General features: G+C 38.9%; 1 protein-coding gene across 1 annotated transcript in view; it reads right to left on the minus strand.

Annotated features, from left to right (window-relative positions):
- The window catches only part of AMMECR1 (Alport syndrome, mental retardation, midface hypoplasia and elliptocytosis chromosomal region gene 1), a 40,482-nt gene continuing 17,303 nt past the window's right edge, over positions 1 to 23,179 (minus strand). Inside the window, exons 3-6 of the mRNA XM_008640532.2 lie at positions 16,406 to 16,520; positions 8,961 to 9,051; positions 7,203 to 7,299; positions 1 to 4,368 (exon numbers count right to left, since the gene is read on the minus strand). Of these exons, the coding sequence (XP_008638754.1) occupies positions 4,254 to 4,368; positions 7,203 to 7,299; positions 8,961 to 9,051; positions 16,406 to 16,520 (418 nt within the window). The 3' untranslated portion in view covers positions 1 to 4,253. The remainder of the gene's footprint in view (positions 4,369 to 7,202; positions 7,300 to 8,960; positions 9,052 to 16,405; positions 16,521 to 23,179) is intronic.

Below are 23,179 nucleotides of genomic sequence, written 5' to 3' on the forward strand. Positions count from 1 at the left end.
TGGTGATTCTTTTTCCTTATTTTATTGGGTAAATGATTTAAAAGGTAATAACAATAGTGTTAAAACTACTACAATATCTTTCCACAGCCATATCTCACAGACCCACAGATAACCTTCTAGCATTTTTTTTTCTTTTTCCTCATTTTTCTCTTTTTAAGCCGTACTTATATTAAAATGCCCATTTCAACAGTTTCTTCACACTAATAGCAATTAAATGTGGAAGGAAGAAGGATCTAGTTGTAAAGGAAGGGGGTTCAGGTAATCTGTGATATTATTGTAATCAATTGAGTTGCTAAGGAAGGAAGGAAAAGACCGAGGCCTTACAAGCTACTCCAGGTAGCTCTAAGCCCACTGTGTATCACCATGGCATTGAAGATAACTCAAGATGCTGGTGAACAATTTAAAGTAAGTTTGTTTTTTTTTTTTTGTAACATATAAAACACTAAAATAACTTAGAAACTAGATCCAAATATCTTGAAAAGAATCAACTTTGATATACAAAAACAGTCATAAGTTGTTACAAAAGTTTCAAACAAAAGTTTGTTTTCTCAGTGCGTTTATGTACCAGCGCAATTACTGGGTCCAGAGCAAAGAAAGAGGTTTTTCTTTTTTATTTTTTTCTTCAACAGTAATAAAAAATGAGGAAAACATATCTTTGTATATAAAGAATCATTGCTGGTCTTAAGAATAAATGTAACCAGAAACCCTTAAATCTGAGAGGCACACTTTGGGTTTCTCTTTTATTTTTTTTTTTTTTTTTTTTTTTTAACATAAAAGGAAAGTCACCAGTTTATTTAAATGGAGGAGATACTCAGACTCCCCAAATAAACTTAATTCAATTAACATCACTAGCAAAAATCAGTTAGAAACTGTACAAAAATAAAAAAGTTAACACATTTAATCCTGCAGGGATTTTGTAAGGACTGGAAGGCAGGCTTTAGGAGCAGCATTTGGGCATGGCTGGAGGCTTCTTTGGTTCGATCTAACACACATAAGAGATGTAACCTACTCCAGACAACAGTTTTAAAAACCCGCACAGTTGAAGACAAGTAGAGGTCCATATACAAACTCCAGGTGTGCCAGGGCTGTGCCCACCTTGGTTCCAGAGTGGGGCTGAGGTCAGGACCGAGCGTCCCCCCCTGCCGGAGCAGCATCCGTTGGGATGGCAGCAGGAAGGACACTTGAAGCATCACCAAGTAACAGCTTCATGTCAAGTCTACGGTTTGGTTGTCTTAGCTCAGTTTACAGAACAGAGTTTTTAGGAACATTAAGCAAGAGAATGAAAAAAACCACCCCAACAATCTCTTCAATGGAATAAGGCAAACTGAGTAGTGCTCATAAAAAAAAAATCAGCAACTTAACAAACAGTGAAATAAGCTACTTGGTTGTACCTTAATTTCTATAAAGTACCCCAAATGAAAAACAAATCTGTAGCTAACCCCAAGAATACAACTAGAAGGTACTAAATGTAACTATGAGGGAATGACATTTGTGAGAGTAATTGCTGATCAGCTTTAAGCAAACAGACCTATTCTGTGCCAGTGCATGTCACAGTGAGCTGCACGTTTGGTACAAAGAATCCCACAATTACAGAGAAACAATCTGCAGCAGTTCAGCACAGTGTGCTGAGGAGGTAGGTGCCCTAGAAACACTGTAGGTAGACTGATTATTCCAATCTTTAAAAAAATATCATACAATCTGATTGACCACAGACTCTGTAACAGTTTTTTAATTAGTGATACAAAACTCTGGTCCAGAAGGGTCTGGCATGAGCTTGGTTCAAAAGCACACCTTTACAGTTTGTATAACACCCTTGAACTATATTTTTAAGCAACAGCTACTAAGAGATAGACAAAAATGCATTGTGCATTATGCTGTATACAAAAAGGAGACAAAACTATCCTTTTCTCCCCCAAGCCATGGTGGGAAGTATTGCTGACCTTGTCCTTAAAATCCTGCAGGATTGTTTATTCATCAGTATATCATTATTACACTGGTAAGAAATTCTGTATAACATCTGCATATATCGAAGATTTCTTAAAAAATCTGATATGATTTTAGATCCGCATGACCAGTCACGTGACCTTCTTGAGGTTGATTAGCACCTTTCAATACATATATATTTTTATATATAATAGATCTTTTTAAAAAACTTCTAACAATGAGCTCATGCAGAAGCACGAGCGAGCTGTAACGAGATGACAGATAAACATGGGGTTGGATGACTTTTTTTTGCAGCAGAATGATTCAGTTTGTGCTCAGGTTCCCTATAAGGGCAAGAAAAAAACCAACACAACTCTATCAGGTAGCCAGCCACTTGTTCACATTTCCACTTGAAGACTATTAATCTAAAAGTGTTCCCCAAGTAGAAACAAGATAACAGTATCATCCAAAATAGCCTCTGTATAAACATCTACTCATTTTTGCAGCTTCTGGCTGGCATCTCTTGGCTCCTGAAATTTCAGGCCCTCTGCTTAAAAATTAAGGCATCGCAACTGAAAATGGTAATATTTGGACATACATGCTGTGGATGAAGGAATACCAAAGACCTTCTACAAGAACCTCCATAGAAATTAAGTGGCAGACCTAACCTTACGTAAGGGATGAGCATAATTTATCCTTACCTGGTTTTGAAACCCTATTGAAACATTTTTATGGTTAATCTGATTTTTTTTTAAACAACTGAATTTTATCTATTTGATTTTTATATATCTATGTATTTACAAACATTCATTATTCAAAATAACTGGAATTTCTGCTTACTGTGGTTTACTCACACAGATTGGGAAGGTCTTTGCTGTAACAGGCAGTCTGTGCTGCAACAGGCAGCAGTGGGAGTTCTGCAGGCACAAGAGGGAGGAGTGAGCTCCTGCCATCAACTGGCCTTGCAAATAGACCACACATACCTTTTACTAAATCCTATTTTTACAGCAGGAAAAAGTTCCAATTGGTTTTCTTTCTTCTACTGTGTGGAGGGGTATCAGAATTATTACACAGTAATTACAGCTCTCAAGCACTATTCCTGCAATAGATGAAAACATGTAACATTATGGCATATTTGTCCTGGCTCTCTCACAAGAGTCTTTTTCTTCTATTAAACAAAAGTTAACTCGATCCAACTATTCATGACTTGATAAATCTCAGTTAGTTCAAGAGCAGATGAAAGAACAAAACAGGGATTTCTCTTTTCCAAAATAAGTTTGCTAATAATAATAATAATAATAGAAAATAAATCTCACTTTAAAGAAAAAAAAAAAAAGTGTCCAAAACCCTGATGCCAGAGCAGCCTCAACAGGGTTTGCTAGAACGTCTGGAATATATGTTTTCTATGAATTTTATATATAAGTATATAATTACGTTATAGTCAAAGGCACTAAAATCTAAATCCATTTTCTTCCTAATATGACATCTGCTACTCACCAATCTGTTTTTAGGACACAAATGTCACTCCTAATTTGAGTCATCAGAAAGGCATCGTCTCATTACAAATGCATTCTTGTGACTACTCCTGACAGGGCTGGGCTGCCCGTGATTCCCAGCACAGGATGGGACACAAAGGGGTCCTGGATTGGATTGCGCCCTGTAATTTAGGCCACTTGATTCTAAAAATGCTGCCATGTTAACATCACCTCTCGCTGTACGTGAGTTGCTTCTCTTCATCCCAAAAAAGCATTCTGTATGTCAGCCTTGGTGTCCCGGCTGTTTGTGCTGGATCTGGAGATCCTGTATAGAGCCACATGGAATCTTTACGGTGAGGGTGAGATATTGTACACACAATGTCATTAAGAATGTTATGAAAATGCAATTCATTGTCTACTTTAATACCTGAATCTGATATGTTTCATTCCCTGTCACACCTATTAATGCAAAAGCCATGAATGCCTTTTTGCTAAGCAAAGCATCCCTAACTGCATTCCTTAAACTCTTCCTTCCATCCACAGTCACAGAAAGCCTTGATTGATATAATTCAATGTTAATGAAGTAGAAATTTAGATTTTCATATAAAACCCAAGGGTATATGCTGCAAAAAAATCTGCAGTGAATCAATAATAAAAAAGTATGGGCTCTTTGTAGTAATGCAGTTTTCCCTCCCGTTGCCACGATGAGCTGAACCAATGAAGGAGCCTCAACATGGCAACGGAAACTATCATCATAAAATGGTACAGTAATAGAGATAGCTAGACCAAGAAGGGGCAGGGTCTCCTGGGAAGAGGTCTGCAGAGAGGTCCAGTGACTGGTCATGCGGCTCAGTGTCAGGAATAATGGTTGTATGGTGGAAGGGGGTGCCCAATACCATTCTGGAAGTGATGGTGCTGACGATGGGCAAGGTACTCTGTGTAGCTCATCGTCATCTTCTCACTGCGGTACCTGGCAAAGAGCAGAGAGGCCAATTCAGGAACTGTTACCAGGAAGCTGCAAGTATCACAGAAATGCTGCACTGGTGGTTTGTTTAGTGATAAGAGCTCTGTACTTCTGATGCTGGGAGTAAGACTGACTTCAGCTGCACAAGGGAACTGCCACAACTGTCAGGGTCATTTCCTGGATCATATGGCAAATCACAACATAACTGCTTAGGAAAAATACTTTAAGCAACTAGAACTGTTAAAAATGGTTGCCTACTATGTTGGTTGAAGTAGAGGGAATAGAGAATGTCCTGTATCTTCAGCCAACTCTCTACAAAAACCTAGGAGGAAAAACTGTAAACAAGCACTACAGATTTCTGAGCTGTTTTTAAACAATCAGTATCAACTGTCTGCCAAATTCTGCTTTTAAAATTACCCCAGCTACATTAAATGTAGTTACATTCTTTTTAGACTAGAATCACAGAATATCTCCAGTTGGAAGGGACCCATCAGGATCATCAAGTCCAACTCCCTACTCCTCACGGAACTACCTAAAACTAAACCATATGGCTAAAAGCATTGTTCAGACACCCCTTGGCCTCCAACAGGCTTGATGCCATAACCCTGGACAGCTTGTTCCAGTGTCTGACTACCCTCTCAGTAAAGAATATTTTCCTAATGCCCAGTCTGAACTTCCCCTGAGGCAGCTTCATTCCCTTTCCTTGTGTTCTATTGCTGGCCACCTGAAAGAGATCAGCAGCTCACTTCCACCCCCGCCTCACGAGGAAGCTGTAGACCCCAATGAGGCCTTTCTCATCCCTCTCCAAACTGAACAGAACAAAGGACCTCAGCTACTCCTCCTGAGTCTTGCCCTTGAGGCTTTCACCATTCTGGTCATTTTCCTCTTGTCATACTCTATAGTTTGATGTCCTCCTTAGAGAGAGGCACCAAACTAATTTTGCAGGCACTGAAGTGAGACTGGCAGGCCTGTAGTAACAAGGATCTTCCTTCTTACAAATGGAACATTTGCCAGCTTCCACTCGACTGGGACCTCTCCTGACTCCCAAGTCAGTTGAAAAATAATGAAGAGTGGTCCTACAAGGACATCGGCCAGCTCAGTGTTACTAAAGGCAGAATCCAGGCCCTGACAACAAATATTCTGAATACATCTGCATCAGTATTGTCTGACAACAAGGGACATGAGGAACCAGTGCCTGCTGGGCCTTGCTGAGAGAGCAGCAGCTCTTCTGGAATCCATGGGGATGGTACGTGGAACTCATTAAATGGAATTCCCACCCTATGCAACCAGCCAGGGGCTCTCAGGTTGGCTGAGCACGATCGGGGGGGCTGCACAGCCCCTGCACAGCTCTGCAGATGGGAGAGAACCCCCAGCTGCTGACCCTCTGCATTCCAGACTCCTCTGACTGCTACGAGTCCCTCAGTGCCACTATTGTTTAGTTCTCTCAAAACATGGCCAGAACTGCTGGGGGTGAACCTGAAGGGAGTGACAGACTCGTTGTGATCAGCCTAAAGCTTTCTTCACACACAGGATGTTTACTTTAATTCAGAAGACTTGAAAAAGAAGTTAAAAGACAATAAATTACTAAAATGGGGTTCTAAAACAGGTTGTCTAATACTAGGAAGCAATTAGTATTTTAATAATACTGTCTCTAATCTGTCAGCAGAACCTGAGATTTTAAGCAAGTAAAATAGGCAGTCAAAAAAACCCTTTTTCTGAACATTAGAAAAATTATTGTTTGTTCATTTCACTTATCAGGCAACTGATTTTGCTAGCAGTTTCATTGTTGTGAACTTAATTACACTAAACACATGGCTTTTTACAGGATTTTTGGGGGGTGTGGGGGTGAACTTTGGGGGTGTTTTGTTTTGTGCTCCATGCCATTCCACAGTAGTTGAGTTTCTATAAGAATCCAGAATCCCAAACACTCATTGAGACCCAAAGTCTCTATCTCCCGGAAGAAGACAAATGGTCAAAACTTCCTTATAAGATTTTAAAAAATCCTATTTCTCCACGCATGACCGAATAAGTGGAGCTCAGCAGTCATTTTACACTGAAGGCTTATACAAATAAATAGCTTTAGAGCCATTCTGACAGACATTCACTCCTCTACCCATCACCACTTAACTACAATATTATGTGCAGAGTATTATGTGCTGCTAATTCTGAAATACTTTGGCTGCCACACACTAAGGAGCCCTCAAGAACACGTTTTATTAAATTAGCAAAACCAAACTAAACTAGTATGAAATAAAATATTAAATTCTTGTCCCCACTCTTGGGAATACCCTGATACAGTTTCACTAGTAGACTGGCTGTCAAAGCAGTGCATAGCCTGATGTCTCACACCTTAAGATTATAGAAACCTGCACTCCACATGGCATAACCCAAACGTTTGTCTGAGGATCCAGCGGATTAGGGATCTGAGGGCCTCCATGACGTACAGCGGCAGCCCCACCATGCACCATCTGCCCAAATAAATCTGACAAGAGCAAGTAATCCCTGTTAGCTACAGCCCTGAACACCCACTACAGCCAAGGAATACTCTGTGAGAAGCCAGAGCTAAAAACACTGCTGAGAACGTGCAGAGTTATCAACCCCAATATGCAGGTACACTGATGCATCGTGCCCTGGTATTGAGCAGCCAGCTCTTACTCCTTGCTTAGTGCCACTAATCCCTCTGCAAGGCTTCTCCTAAGTCTGTACTGCTCTTGTGGAAACAAAGGAATCATTAATGATATATCCAGGAGAGTTTACTGTTACCATCTGCAGGAGCACTTACCAGGAAGGAGCACCTCCCAGCATTACAACAGGGCTATGTGCGGTATCCCGGTGCATACCTGGTTAGCTTTATTGTTTTCCTGAATTCATTAGTAATCGGAGCTTTGTAGCCTCCTTTCCTCAACAAGGAATCTATGGTTTGAATGTGGTCCCATCCTGTTGAATTTTACAGTAGCACAAATTAGTGAGAAACACAGCAATAGGAACAGATGTTGCAAAAGCACAGTACAGTGTGTGGTGCTGCTGAGAGCGCAAGAGCTCTGCTGGCGCTCGGGATAAACCAAAACATTCCTCCCTACTTCAGAACAGCTGAAGGAAGTACCACACGTAGGATTTCTTTACATGCTCAGTTCACGCTACAAACAACGTGTATTTTTCATCTCTTAGTTGAAATATATTAAAAGCAAACCCACTGTACCCAGGTGTCCAAGACTGGGCATGAGATACTAAACGAAACTTTTCCAAAACATTCAGGTATGATCACGTATCACAGCCACTTAAGACATTATAAATGATTATGACAATATGGAAAACTAAATTTCTGTATAACATTTAAAATAATTATTAGTGAACATGTGCAGAGAACTTGAAATCAGACTTCTTCATAAATATTGCTTAACTTTACAGAGATATGGCTAATTTTAGAAGGACTAGATATTACAGGTGTCTGGATAATGAAAGAAGCAATGGATTAAAAATACAGATTCATTACTGCTCTCAATAAAATCTTCATGCTTTCCAAAACTCCTATTTGTTTAAAAACTCTCATACTTTAAATGGCTGTTAGACATGTTATTTCCTAAAGATGCAATAATTAGTCACATTGTTACATTAAAAAACCGGAAAAAAACACAGTAGGTTTGGGCACATACAAAATACAAATGAATAGTTCTGGAGACTTTAAAGAATCTGACTGCAATTCATGGTCTACTAAAATTATTCAGAAATTTAGACACATTCCCTCCACAATTCCTGAATTTTAAAAAAAGCTTGGAATGCCTCTAGACTTTAAAGCAACTATTTGGAAACAGAATTATCAATTAAAAAGGATCCTCAGTAAAGGTATCAGCTGAACCCTTTGTCAACAAACACACATAAAAATGCAAAAAAAAAAAAAAAAAAAAAGCAGCAGCAAAGAAAACTGTCAAAGATTGAGACAGACTGAGACACACTATCAACCTTGGAAATAAAAAACACAGTGAGTGCTCGGAGTCAGCAAAAGATGACTGTTCAACAAAATTGACTCTAATTTTTTAAATTCACCAACTTAAGTCTGTGCCCCTATTAAAAAGGACTTTAACAACATTATTGTGTCCTTTCATATTGAAAATAATTTCCTTCCATTCATTAAAAACCCATGGGAAGTCAGTGTTTGTAAAAGGAATTGAGTACTAGCAGAAAGTACCTAACTGCAAAACAACTTGATCACTGGGAATTCAGGAATAAATCGTGGTTAGGATAACCGGCCAACACTTAACAGAGCTTCTGCATCTCCCTTATATCCCAGCCTAAGAGCCACACAAAAACTGGCAGCTTTTAATAACTGTTAGCCTGGCTGACAGCACTGTACCACCCCTCCACATTTTATTTTCCTACAGCTACGCTGCATTTGTGACTGTCTTAAAAAACAGCTACGGTTTACTGAATCCCTCTAGGAGACTGACACAGGCATGTAATTGGCATTTATATGAGAGTCTTCTTACAATTAAATATTGCTCCATCATCTGACATCAGTGCAAGGTCAAATATTGCATTTTAGATTTACAGGTATGTTTAAATTCTTCACCAGATCATATGAAATAAAGTGCAACAATGACCTTGCTCCTTCGCAACCTCCGGTAGGTAGGTGGCCGTGCGCTTTGATCCTTTCTCGTTGATGAATTCTATTCTAATGCCATGTACACCCACCTGCAAGAGATTGGCAGCTTCATTAGTACATTACCAGAGAAAAGATCCAACAGCTTTCTGACATGGTGAAACCCAAAACATGAACCTTTCAGTGGTTAACAGCATTTCACACAGAGTTTCAGGAGGTGGCACTGCAGTGGGTGTCATCTTTTAGAGAGGTGTTCACTTACAGCCACGTAAGCTCAGCAGCAGCACAGGTACACAGGATGTTCCTCTGCTCCCCACCATGGAGCTTCATTCCTGGGCTGGAGGAAATCCAGCTGAGGGGCTAAAGTTGTTCTGTCTCCTCTGACACTGTCACCAATGTTGTTGCTGATAAAATCACCTGGTCACCAGCTATAATTTGCAGGCAAAACAGCTGCCAAATCTAATGAGGCTTCAATTAAGAGCATTAATTTTGTTCAAAGCAACAACTGAATGATCAAAGATTTGTCACACTATGGACTCGAGCCTGGAGCCTTCAAAATTTCTGCTCGCATATGAGGAGGAAACAGAAATATTCCAGAGTACCCAGCCTCAAACTCCTATTTCTGTGCTACTAAGAACTGTAAGGTGACAAAATGCCAGCATGGAAACCAAGATTACTAATACCAAGGAGCTGGATGCAGATAAAAATCAAAATGCCAAAAACATTAGAAAAAAACCAAAGAGGCTGGACACCTTTCCAGGGCATTGTTTAAGGTCCCCTGTTTTCAGGTTACAATAATTCTGTGGAGAGTACCTGCACTGCGATCAGGCCATAAAAGATATTCCACTGCCAGAAGTTTTCAGTTACTTTTGGATTCTGTGCACAAACACAAAGCATTAGTAGATGGACATTTTTATGCCCACATAACCAAGATGATTTTTCCATTTGAAGCCAAAGGTCCCAGCACTGTATGTGAAAACGAAGAGTTGATGCTTAAAAGGGTACCACGTTGTTCGGTATGGCACATCCTTGTGGACACAAAATTAATCGAAAAAAGCTGTAACAGTTTCTCCAGTGACAACTTACTTATTTTACCGTAACTGCAGGGCAGTCAAAAAGCAAATAAGGAATATTTACAAAGCTCTACCACTTCGTCAATTAACATATTTGCTTATATTAAGACTTTAATTTTTAGTATTTTCATTCTTTATATATGATATAAGCAGGAGATATGGGAGGAAGAATCACTTGCAGCTGGTCAGGGTCACAACCATTTTTCCCTATGAATCTAACATTGTTCATAAATAGGAAAAATTTAACTTTGTAACTAAAAAATTTAATTCACTGCAAATTTTAACATATTATTTCATTACCAAACACTCCTAAACACCAACTTTCATTGCATGGATATATATAATCACTAGAGAGATCAAATCTGTATACTCAGAAGATATAATTATGAACCCAAAGGGCCTGAAAGTAAAATGAAATTGTGTTAGAAGCTGAAAAAAGCCTAGAGAGTTTATCCCCAAACCAGTAAGTTTCTGTTGCTGGTGATTTTATAACTGTCTATATTCAGTTGCCCGACTACTAAGATGAAATATTTCCAGGGTTTGCAGAGCTTTAAATCCTGCAGAATATGAGATTCTAAATGCTACACAAGTGTTTTGCATAATAGTGACCACGTAATATTCATGAGCAACTAACCAGGAGCACTAGTGATGTATTAAGTATGATGCACCATTCAAGTTGCTCCACTGCTCTGGATGTTCCCCATTAACCATTTTAATGGACTTTTATGCCCATGTCTGTAGAAAAAAGGGATGAACAGCAGGGGAAAATTTCATAGCATCCTGTGGAGCATGAATTCCAACTGCATAGCTGAGCCGGACAAACAGCTTTTCATTGTTCAACTTCAGTTAAATCAAAACCAGGCTTGAGTTAAATAAATGGAAGCCACACACAAGCAAAGTAAAAATGATCCACACTAAGAGTGGCATGGGCACAGTGTGGAATTCATTTTGACTTCCTCAAGAGACTGGTGTTCAACTGATGCAAACTTCTGTGAGGTCTCCCAAAACAGCCCACTCCAAGATGGGAGGTAAGGGCTGGGTCTGTGGAAGGCATAACTGCCCTGCTACCAGGAGCAGCACACACCTTCCTACGCAGCCTCGGGCCTGCTTCTCAAACTAAAAATACTGATATACTCCAGGCAACATTCTGTACAAGAACAACATCTGTCTGTGCAGTTTAGAAAAACAAACCAATCTTGTGCAGATGGAGCTGGAGTTCAGTCTCGCCTATTACCATTTATTAGGGAAATGACTGCCTACAGGTATCCCCTGGAGCTGAAAAGGGACCACGCAATCGCTGCTTCAGCCTCCCACGTGGATAGGAATCTATTTAAATTGTTGCTATTGGGAGAGGAAAGCAAGACAAGGAGAGAGACTTAGGCAAAAAACAATCTCTGCCAATAGAAATATTTCCATGGGGTTTTAGAGCATGAAATACTGTATCCTATATAAGCAGTACTTGTAGATATAAACTTTCTGACCAGTTGTGTAAGTGGCCAGAGGCTACCTAAAATTAGGTTCTGTGACAATATTAATTAAATTAACAGATCTTTCATTAAATCTAAGGATTTCATTAAACTACATTATTTTACTTCTGAAATGACCTTAACAAGACTTCAGACTTTGTTGTGTATTTAAACACATTAATATTAATTTATACACTTTTAAAAAATGAATTCTTTATTTCCATACACTTTGGGATGTGAGAAAACAGGTACATGCCACATTTATTGTTTTGCCAAGTGCCTATGGCACTTGCCAGATTACTGCCCACAATACCCCTTCTCTATATATATCTAAGAAAAAATGGTTCCAAAACCCTCTCTGACATCAAAGCTGAAGCAACTCTCCTGATGGACTGTTCTGCCCCAAAGCTCCAAACACAGTTCATCAATTTGTTCCTCATGGACTGATTCTCCAACCACACTGAGAGGAAGAAATAACACTATTCTCATTAGACTGTCCATGGGGAATTTGGATAAGCACCTGAACATTAGGCCTTGTTGAGACTTAAGTTTCTGTGCTCTCCACTGTATCATCCAGTAATGGTTCTGTTCGGTTCCATCTACTGCACTGAAATCTTTAAGAGATTTGCATGCAATCATCACTAATTAGTTTAAGATTAATTCATTGTAAAACAGTTGTTCAGAAATACATTAAAGCAGGTAACAAAGAGCCTGTTACAGAGAACCCACATGGAATGCTCCAGAGCTGGAGCAGTGCAACACCCCCTTGGTGTCAGGAACAAGCATCTGCCTGTTCCTTATGTCCACTCACTATCTGTGTTCTCCTACACCCAGACATGCTGCACAGCCCATACCACCACATGCCAGTGGCACTGTGACTCCCTGCTCTGGGTTAGGGACAGCCCTTCTACTAACTTGGGGTTTGTCAGCTCCATCTCTGAAGAGCAGCAACCTAGAAACATTTTCCAACAAAAAAGCTGGCTGGAACTTGCACAGTATTCCTTATGATACTACAGAACAGTAACTTTCCCCTTTATTTACCTGACTAATACTATGGAAATAGTGGTACACAAATGTGTTTGGAAACGGAAACCTTTAGATTAAGTGACTATTGCTACTTTCTTCAAGTTGATCTCACTTCTTATTAGCTGAATTCTACAGCTGTTTAGCCCCACATTAGCAGCAAATATGCTGGCTTATTTCTGACCATCTTTAGTAGCATCTAAATACTACATTCTGATTTAACAACAGAGGCAAGACTCCTCAGGAGGTTTGTTCTCTACCTCATGGCAAGCATAATCATTCATTTACATACATGGAATCACTGAATATTGTCCAAAGAGAACAAAATATTGAGATTCAGACTATTTTTTCTCTGTTCTACAGAACAGAAGCTGAGAGCCACTGGTGTTGCTGCACTTGCAGGCAGGAAAGAACTTCTGCAACTCTTGAACATACCCACTTTGTCAACACTGAAAAGCCACCTTTCAGTCAAAATTACTGGCTACAACTATTTAAGCTAATATTTAAACCAGTGCACACAGGCTAAAGGCCTTTCCTATCAAGACAGCACACACAATTCTGCAGATTTTACTTTGCTGAAGAACAGCAACTTCAGGGCAAAGACCTCTTTCATGGTATTTTAAGGAAGAGCCACTGCTCAAGTCTAGCCAAAACGTTATTCTAAGTACATACAATTGCAGACCTTTAGGATCTTTTCATAAAAAATGAGGAGAGGATCTGAATCAGCAGGTCTGAATTAGTTTATAATGACTGCTATCAATAGCAGATATGTTTAAAAATAAGTGGCCTTTATGACTTGTCTTGTAACTAGTCCTTTGTTGTCTCATCTTTAATAAAAGAGCAGTACTAACACAAAACCTCCCCATATCTGAGCTTTTCATGCTATCCATTTCTCTGAGGTGGAAAGGCTGTGCAACTGTGCAACTCCACCCCAGCAGCAAGTGGTCTCTCATGGGTTCTGTGAAGCAGAAATGGAGATGCAGTTCCCACACTCCCAGAGTTCCTTTCAAAGCCCTACATCTGTTCAGCCACTGAAGTGCACTGCCATTCAAACTCACGGGTATGTAAGGATTCTAAGTTGTATTTTAGGAAGCATCCTTGTGAACATGGCTTTGAAGTGGTCCTTTAAAGATGTGTACTTTCCCCTAAATACTTTTATAAAAGGTGAAAATGGCAGCAATTTGAAAAATCATATGGGAGCTAACTGCAGTGAATTCCCACAGATCTGTTTACTTGATGGAAGTTTCTGCTGCAAAAGGATCTCACATTGCTTTTTACAGCTGAAATATTCTTTTATTTAGTTTGGGAAGGTAATTCCTTAATGAGAGAAAACATCCATCACTCTGCTTCAGGATAGAGAAGACACTCCTGAGCTGTCTTCAGACAGCTTCACTCCTGACTTCAGATAACCTTGTCTTAAGCCCTCAGAGCAGAGTTGTCTGAATTGGCAATTCTGAAATATTGGGGCCTGTGTCAGCAAATTGCTGACCTGGCTCCCACAAGATCATCAGTAGCACACCTACAAAAGCAGGGTCTCCTAACCAGGCTGATGATTTTCAGGATGATCTCAGCATGACAGGAGATGAAACATGCAGAATCTCTCTTTACATCATACTCTAGACATCCTGAAATGTCCTTTTGCCATTAATATTGCATAACTGCTACTCCCTTAAAAGACATATGGGTGACATAAGCTATCTCACTGACAGGCACACAGTGATGAATCATTCTTTTAAGGACTAACAATTACAAATTTTATAATCTCATATTTAGATGTCACCCCCCTCCTCTGGGCCCCTTTGCATGGAAACCTAGTTTGTGACCATTTCTTGGAATTGTAGGAATTTGCGAAGGTTTTTAAAAACTTATCATTAAAAAACCTTAAATGAGATAGAGAGCAACTAAGCAAATGGATAACACAAAGACTTTCGTATTTTTGACCCCTGCATTCTTGCCTCCTAAGTCAGGGCTTTCCAATAAGAACAACCATGAGAATCCATAAAATCAATCAGAATTTAGCAACACTAGAGCTCTGCATTATGCTTACTTACAGTATTGTTAAAGTCTCACAAGTTCTACACAAAACATAGAAAGAACATAGGAAGTAAAAGCCTCCTTTTTTTCATACGAGTTATGATTCAGCAGTCTCCCAAGGAACAAAGCTAAAACCAGTCTTTCCAAAGGAAAGTGGATTTTTGAACCCGGATTTTGCTTTTAGTTTTTCCTTAAGGATGAATATTTGGGCCATCTTAGAAGTTTATTTATTGAGACAATGAAACAGCACCTAATAACACTTACAGACTATGGCATGCAAAGAGCTAAATGCTATTTCATTATGCACTTCACATTTTCTGAGTCTATTCATAGTCTGATTTTTATTAAATTATAATAAATGAAATTTAAAACATCACAGTGATGGCTACCAGAAGTCAACCTGGTAGAGGAGAAAAATTCTACCATTTTGATTTCTAGCTTAGTTTAATATTAATAGTCACTAGTTTGATTGCTTGAAAACACTGTTTGAAGTGTCAAATGGCTGAGTGACAAGGCAGACTACTCCATAAAAGCTTCTTGTTGAGAATGCACACAGAGTTTCTGCTAAGATTCATTTTTGGTCTGACATTACCTAAAAAAAAAATAAGTATTTCTGATTATGGTGAAAATGCTCATAAACCCTAAAGAAAACCAGGATTCATCTCATTCAGAATTATGTATCAGAAGGTAAGAAGCCCTTGTCATTATGAGGTGAACAGGAAACACATCTTTGTCAATTTTCAGCTACTGTAAAATTCATAATGCTGAGTTTACTGCTGGATACCCTCCTTCTGAGACAGCGGGGCCTCTTACTGTTCTAACAAGTGCAGTTTCTATTCAATATACATTTTTAATGTGTATTTTTAATGTGTAAATACAATAGAAAGCCTCTTTTTCTCCTAAGAAGTTCTAAATATTTAGTCAGGTTTAGTTATTATTAAAAGGAAATACTGTAGCTTTTGTTGTATCTCTGGTATTATTATTTCTGCTATCCTACGACAATTTCAAAATTTTTCTTATGTCCACTCAAAAATAGCTTCAAAGAGGAATGCAACATGATGATTGAGGTGAGGAGTTCATCTTAAGTCAAGTACCTTGTTTTTTGCAAGCGTCCAATGCCAAACAATTATGGGAAAAGAACATTACAGACTAACACTTCCATCAGTATACACTGTCATACACACGTCAGCATTTGCTTCTTAATCTCTTTTATGCTGCTGTTCCAAGAGGATGCATGCAGGTTTCCTAGAACCTGGCAATTAGAATAGATTCAGCTCCATGCGTAAGCAGCATTGAGAGCAATGATTTACGTGGCCTCATTGTATAAAGGCTTTGTGGGGTCTGTGCAGGACACTCACTCTGAAAGCAAAGTTTGGGGCAAGATGAGTGTCTCTACAAGCTAAATAAAGCAGCTTATTCTGGGATTGCAGTTTTGTGCAGTGCTTGTTTCCAGAAGCATACATCAGACTGTTAACCTCCATACTGGAGCACCCCTTTCCAGAGTCAATGGACTGATCTACCACATAGATCCAGCAAACGAGGCCTCAGGACACCTTTGCTCAGACAATACCTTCCTTGATGGAGTCTTAGACATCAAGACAACTGTGCAGACCACTCCGAATGCCTATGTGGGCAAAACTACAACTTCATTCCATTTGCATGGCTCAGACTTTTGAGGTGATGACGGTTTCATCAAAAAGTCTCTTTTGAATCTATGCACATAACTATGTGTACAGAGTGCAAAATAGTGACAGCTACACTAATAGATACAAATCATTTAAACAGTGACTTCAGCTATAGATGTTCATAGTATCAAAATCATTTCTGTAAAAGATATCTAACATTCTTACCTCCCAATCCATGTAGTCACACACATCTTCAAAGTTAGTGAGTAGAGACACTGAGCAGAAAAGCCGTGGCAGCTCATCCCTCGTCATTGGGGGGAAACGACTATCTTTAAGGGCACTGTTGGAGACAAAACAGAATTTCAAAGGATTTTTTTTTTTTTAAATTTCAAGGATCTAATCTGTAGAGTAGAAAGGAGAAAATAAAAATCCTGATGAAATGATAACCAGTTTGATAACCCAGTCACCAGTGTAACACACTGATCAACATTCCCAATCTTTTCCTTAGAAATTGGTTTTGGTTCTTGGCTGGCCAATCAGATGATGTTCTGAGGGTCATTCCTTCCTGAGCTGGTTTTGCTACTGTGACAATCTTATTAATGAACCAGCAGAAAACTTTTACAAAAAGTTACAAAAGCAATAGCTCTTCCACTTGCAACATGTAAACCCCTTTCAAAAAAGGATTGAATTTCACAACAGAAAGTGGAGAGGTAAGTTCTATAGCCTGCAGTGATCAAACACTTAACAGAGTAATCAAATTGTAGAACTTAATTTTTCAGTGAAAAAAGAAAAAAAACAAACAAGCAGAACATTCTCTAAAAAAGACTGGTATTCATGCTTACTAGCAAAGGTGAATATAAGAAGGTGAAAACATCCAAGGGCTCTACAGACCTGTAAACCTACAGGACTCAAGGAGGTTCTGCAAAGCAGATGTCATGATTAGTAACAGAGAAGCTTGCAAACAGCTAATCCATGGCTGACGTACCATTCTACAGACAAACACACCTAGCAGGGTAAAATCCACACCGAGGGGAGCTGCCTGTGCACAGGCCAGCACGCCTGGAAACACACAGCAGTTAACAGACAGCAAGCAGTGCCATAAGTAAGAACATTTGTAAAAACCTACTTGCGTAAGTTTGGTTAAGAACCAGTTAAATTGGCAAAGGGAAGGTTAAAGTGAGGATGGCATCTCAATCTTTTATTCTCTTAAGCTTTGAAACATGATGTGAATACAAACATGCTCATCTCCAACAAAAACAGTGATCTGCTAACTGAGCTTTTGGATGAGTAAAGAGAATTTAAGAGACTTACTGAAATACTACCAAGCTCTTCACGTGTCTCATTGTTTCATCTAACAATTATATGGTTCTTAATCGTTTTACTTGGCCTAGAGCCAGTGGCTGCCATTAGCTGATATAATCACAGCCATGGTGTTAGAATAATGGCTGCAGGCTCTGCACCAGAAATCACCATTTTGTATAAAGAGTAATAGAACTTCATTAAAGCAGTCCATGTAAGGACACATGAGGAAAAAAAAATCATGTAAAGTATAACTAAAGGAAATCATTATATGTATAACCAGAAACAGTTTCCCATCAAGAACTAATACCATACACTGCAGAGTTAAAAACAGAACCTACATTTTTCTGGGGTGGGGGGAAGGCAGGTTTTTTGCAGCAGATATGCTACAATTACAAAACACAACATAGTATTGAAAGTCAGAAGTCTTTCTCTACACAGACCTGTGAACAACTGGGAACACTAAAGAGATTTAAAGCATAAGGCAAATAATATTTAACTAATGACTTCCACTGAAGATATATCTAAAGTAGGTAATTCTAATGGGATTTTCCAGGCTAGCTTTGAAATTGCTGGAACCAAGCAGAGTTACCATCCTCTGCTCTCTGATGGTTCAGAGCAACATCAGAGATAACTCCTATAGCCACAGCATACCAGCAACATCCCAAAATACCAACAACCTAATTCAGCTTTCAAATCCCCCCACATGGTGGGGAAAATAAATAAATATACATGTGTTCCTCAGAACACAAGGACAGCTCCAACCAAAAGTCTATCTAGATACAAGTCATAACCAACAGCAGTTAGCAAAATCAATGAATAAAAGAACATGGTCATAGCAAATGTCCAGGGGTACCTTCCTAGAATACTGTCCAGGAATCCAGTTATTTATATCTTAGGTATTTTGAGACAGAGCTGGGATCTCTGTATTTTAGAGGTCTTCTGAATTTTATTTAGTAAGTTCATGTACACACACTTTTAACATTTTACCCCCTTTTATAATTAAAAAATTATGCTTGGAAACTCCAATCCTCTTCAAATCCATTGCTATTACAAGTTTGCTTATATGCAGATGGCTCATTTCCCCAAGGTCTGGTGCATCTCTGTCATACAAACAATATATGTGAACACTGTACTGAGAAACACCCAGACAGACAAGCATTAGTTCATCAACAAACAACAAATCCAGTTATCTTAACAAACAACTGTACGCACAGATATTGCTAATATTACTTTAAATCTATTTCTCATAATTTATGCAACAATCTCACCAAGCAAAACACTTCCCATATTGCAAGAATTTACAACCTTCAGAAGATTTTTTTTTTCCTTTTCTTTTGCACAGCTTGGTACTAGGAGCTTCTTTGAATTCCACTCCCTCAAGCCGCCAAAATCCACTGTGGATTTCAACGTTTTGAGGCAAAGGTTGTGTGCTGTGGGTGCAAGCCTGATCCCCACAAAGCTAGCAGCAAGTCTCCAGCAAATTCCCACTGACCGAAGATCTGCTGCACTGGCATTGCTAGATGAGAAACCATCTGTAATTTAACATTCATCAAGTTGTGCAGAAACAAACCTCACCGCATGCTCATGTAAGCCATGTCTCACAGAACCATAGAATATCCTAAGCTGGAAGGGACCCATCAGGATCATCAACTCCTGGCCCTGTGCAGGACACCCCAGCTCAGCTACTCCACTTAAATGCTGAGCTAATAATTCGAAACAAGATGAGCGAAGTCATTACAAATTTAAATATTGATAAAAAGCTGAGATATGAAACCTTCAGGTGAACACCGTGGGAGCAGGAAGATGCACAAAGGTGTAAAAGCCTCAGGCACACAGAGGCAGCCAAGTGGTTCAGTTCCAGTGAAAGCAGTGCCATGCAGTGACCAGCACACACTGAGCAGCAAGCTCAGCTGGCCTGCTCCATTCTTCAGTAATGACACTGGCACAAATACCTTGTCTTCATGGAACCACCTCACAAGAACTAAAATATTGCTATCAAATAATGGAGTGATTTCAGTTATAACTAACTCCTGCTGAAAGCTGAACTGCTAGGTGCTATTCCATCTGTACAGCATGCTGGAAAATTCCTCCTCGACACCTCCAAGACTACAGACACTGGTGCACAGATCCTGTCTCAACACTCCTGCTGCTGGAGGTAAGCAAGATATCTGGCAGAATAAGACCACAGATTTGAGTAACAGCCTCTGACATCACTGTGACTACACAGAGTATTGCTGTTATTTTATTCCTCCTGTCCCTGTCTTCAAGCCCTTTTTGTCTTTCAAAACAGCTTGGCCTCTGTTGTTTCATAAGTAAAACCAAAATTTACCTGGAGAAATTTGTGCTGATAATCAGCAACTGGAAAAAAATGTACTGAAGGGAAATGCCAACAAGAGAGCATTTATTTATACTGATTAGCTACACATGAAATGCCATCTGCTAACAATGAAATACTGTCTACTAACAAAATTTAAGAGACAAAAATTGTATCAGGTGCCAGTTTTAGAAGAACTGCCTTAAAACCTTGTAACCTTTTCCTAATGAGTTTGGGCACCACATACTATTTTAAAACTTGTGATTTGTTTTAATGTGCTCTATATTACAGTTAGAGTACCAGTCATCTCAGTCATTCTATTATTACTACCATGGCCCCAACTCTACAGTAAGTTCCAGATACCTTAAGAAAACCTAAAAGCACACCAGCTTCGTACCATCTCATCACAGATGAACTGCTTTCATTTTTGCCTTTCTCAATGCCTGGTTAGCAGGAGACAAATGGCATTAGAGATGCCTCCCTTCAGGACTCAGCCATTATCCTTAAGTTTAAACTTCATCTCGGTGCGTAGCAAATAAATCACCATCTATGACTGTTCTGACAGTGCCAGTGGAACAAGCGGATGGTGCCCAGTAGTTCCTCAAGGGCAGCTGTCCATGTTGTACAAACCTCAGCTCTCAATGCTTGACAGACTGACATCACTCTCAGAAGTGTCAGCAGATGTCAACATTTAGTCCAAGGATAAAAATCCTTGCATGACTTTTACTTTTGCCATTCTTGTTCTGGGAAGAAAGAGTATCAGTTTCTACAGGCAGCAGTTTAGCACTTACCATACACCTCACACACTCTACAAACATCTGGATGGAAATTCAGACCTGGGCCTCCCCTGACATGTCACTGCACTTGGCATGTATCTCCTGGTGACCAACTCACAGTGAGCAGAAAACAAGACAAGGCAATGCTTGCCTTCCTCAAAAGCTCGTCACTGGTCTGAGCTCAGAATAAAAAATCACCGTGTAACTGTGTGTCAACATTCTTAAATGGCACAGGAGACTTAGGTGCCTGTACTTTCACAGCCTTAGAATTTGATTTTACTGTCTTATTCAATGCTGTCTTTTTCTGTCAATTCTTCTTTTAGAAAAAGGAATGAAATCTGCCATGTTAAATACCAAGTTAAAAAATATTAACTCCACAATTTTTATGTTAAACTTAGAATTAAGGAAGGGCAAGTGGAATTAACTAGCAAAAGAAGTTGGAAAAATTAGGGGAATTAAAAAAATACTTTCAAAGAAAATGCCCCCTAATTTTAAAAGCATTTTCTAGGCTGTCTGTTCTTTATTCCTCCATGCCCAGAAATAATTTACATATATTGCTGCTGACTAAATGGAAGTACATGGTACTGAAGAGCTGAAAAGAGGCAGTGCCAAGCAAGGGGAATTCTAGCTGGCCAATAAAAGGGCATTAGTTTTTCCACATAAGACTCTGCTCCATGTTAAAAGTGAAGCAAGCAAAGTCAGAATTGAATCCTGTTCAAGGAAAACTATTTTTAGACACAAAATGCATGCACGCACACGCATGGCCTTTCTAGTTAAATATTTATGCAGTCTTGGATGTCCTAAGATCAAGTAATTGCCAGTTAAGAAAAAAACCAGAACAAAGTGTTACTCAACTCTCAGTTTTTCTTCAGCTGAGCCATACTATGACAAATTTCAGCTTTTCTTCAAATTAAGTTTATTTGGCTATAGAAAATGTTTATCAGTAATCCCATTTTCCAAGGACCACCCCTCCTTATGTGGGATATGAAAAGCTTGCAAACACTTTAAAGACACTGAGACTATAGAAAGAAAAGGGAATTGTTTGAATTATTTTGAGTTGCTATGACAAACAGCATGATGGTTAGAAAAAAAAATTATATCCCTTATATATTTATGTTCCTTAAGACTACATCTTGTTTTCTATAAAATACCACTAGAGAAGCTCTTAGAATAGCCTGAAATGATAGTACATTCAGGTGAACTAAAATGAAATACATCACTGTGTTCTCCATCCATAATTTCTGTAGGCTATAAAAATGCCTTAAAAAAAAAAAAAAAAGCTTCAGTCTTTAAGAACCTAGGGCTCTTACATGTGATGTAGCAGATGGGTAACAAACAGTAGAACATGAATTGGGGAAATAAGAAGTAGTAGTGGAGTTTCACTTCTCTGTTTAGAAATGCCTCAAAATCCTTGATTGAATTTAAAAGATCCTTTAAAAGAGTTTGATAGCATATAAGCATCAAAAATAGTAAAGAAGGATTTTGATGCAGATGAATGGAAGCATTAAATGAATTAAATTCCTAGTATTTTACTCATTGTTATTTAACAACAAACATTAACAATAAAATTTCTCACTAAAGCTCTTTTTAGGGGACAGTCACATCTACAGACCCACGCTGGACAGAGTTTAGATAAAATTAGATACAGTTTGGTACATTGCTGGAAATTACTTCGAAGGCTTAAACATGACACGGGAGGAGAAGATGCAAAGGAAGCTGTCAAACACTGGGCATGATGTAAGTAATACTCACTTTTATAGGAAGTGTGAATGAGGCAGAGACAGTAAGTGACTCATGCAATTTAGGAGGCTTACACAGTGAGTCAGTGACAGAACTGAGAACAGAATCCAAGATCCCTGACGCCTAAAAATCTACTTTTTGTGACAGCCTCTCTTCCACTGTCTGCTCAGCCTACCCTGTAGAAACACAGCTCCCAGAGAATTAATCAAAACAGAACTGATAAATTTAATCCAATTTAAAAATTAATTTTCCGTTACTTTTTTAGTTCACTCTCTTACAGTCAATTTTCTCTTAACCGGTTTCCAATACCGAACACAGTTAAACCAAACCATAACTTTCTGGCACCTAAATAATTTTTCAAATATCATCAGTAGACATACGAAGAGTAGGCTAAAGGTCTTACTTTACAAACTATTACCCTCTTCTCATACACAGTACCTTGGAACAACTTCAAAAAAAAAACTTAAATTCTACCAGCTCTTCATTTAGATCAGTAAGTATAACCCTGAGATTCCGGAACTTTTTCACTGAGCGAACTAAGCTTAGTAGAATTACCTTTGAAGATGTATTTAACAAAGAAATGGCCCTGTGTCAATGAACTCAGCCCAAAGGGCCCACATACTGTTCTTCAATTAATTCAAAACAGCCTGAAACTAATGAGTGGCAAACTCACTGGACTTTAGGGAACAGTGAAGAAATGACAACAGCAAGAGACACTTGGTCCCAGGGTTTCAGAGGAAAAAAAAAAAAATATATATATAGTATTTATTGTTCCATTGCTGGGTTACTGAGCAGTGAAGTTAGTTCAGATTTTTACTTTTTCATTCAGTAACTTCAATAAAGAACACTTAAGCAGACCACCAGTAT

This window comes from Corvus brachyrhynchos, unplaced genomic scaffold (assembly GCF_000691975.1).
Source record: "Corvus brachyrhynchos isolate BGI_N302 unplaced genomic scaffold, ASM69197v1 scaffold398, whole genome shotgun sequence".
NCBI classification, from domain to species: domain Eukaryota; kingdom Metazoa; phylum Chordata; class Aves; order Passeriformes; family Corvidae; genus Corvus; species Corvus brachyrhynchos.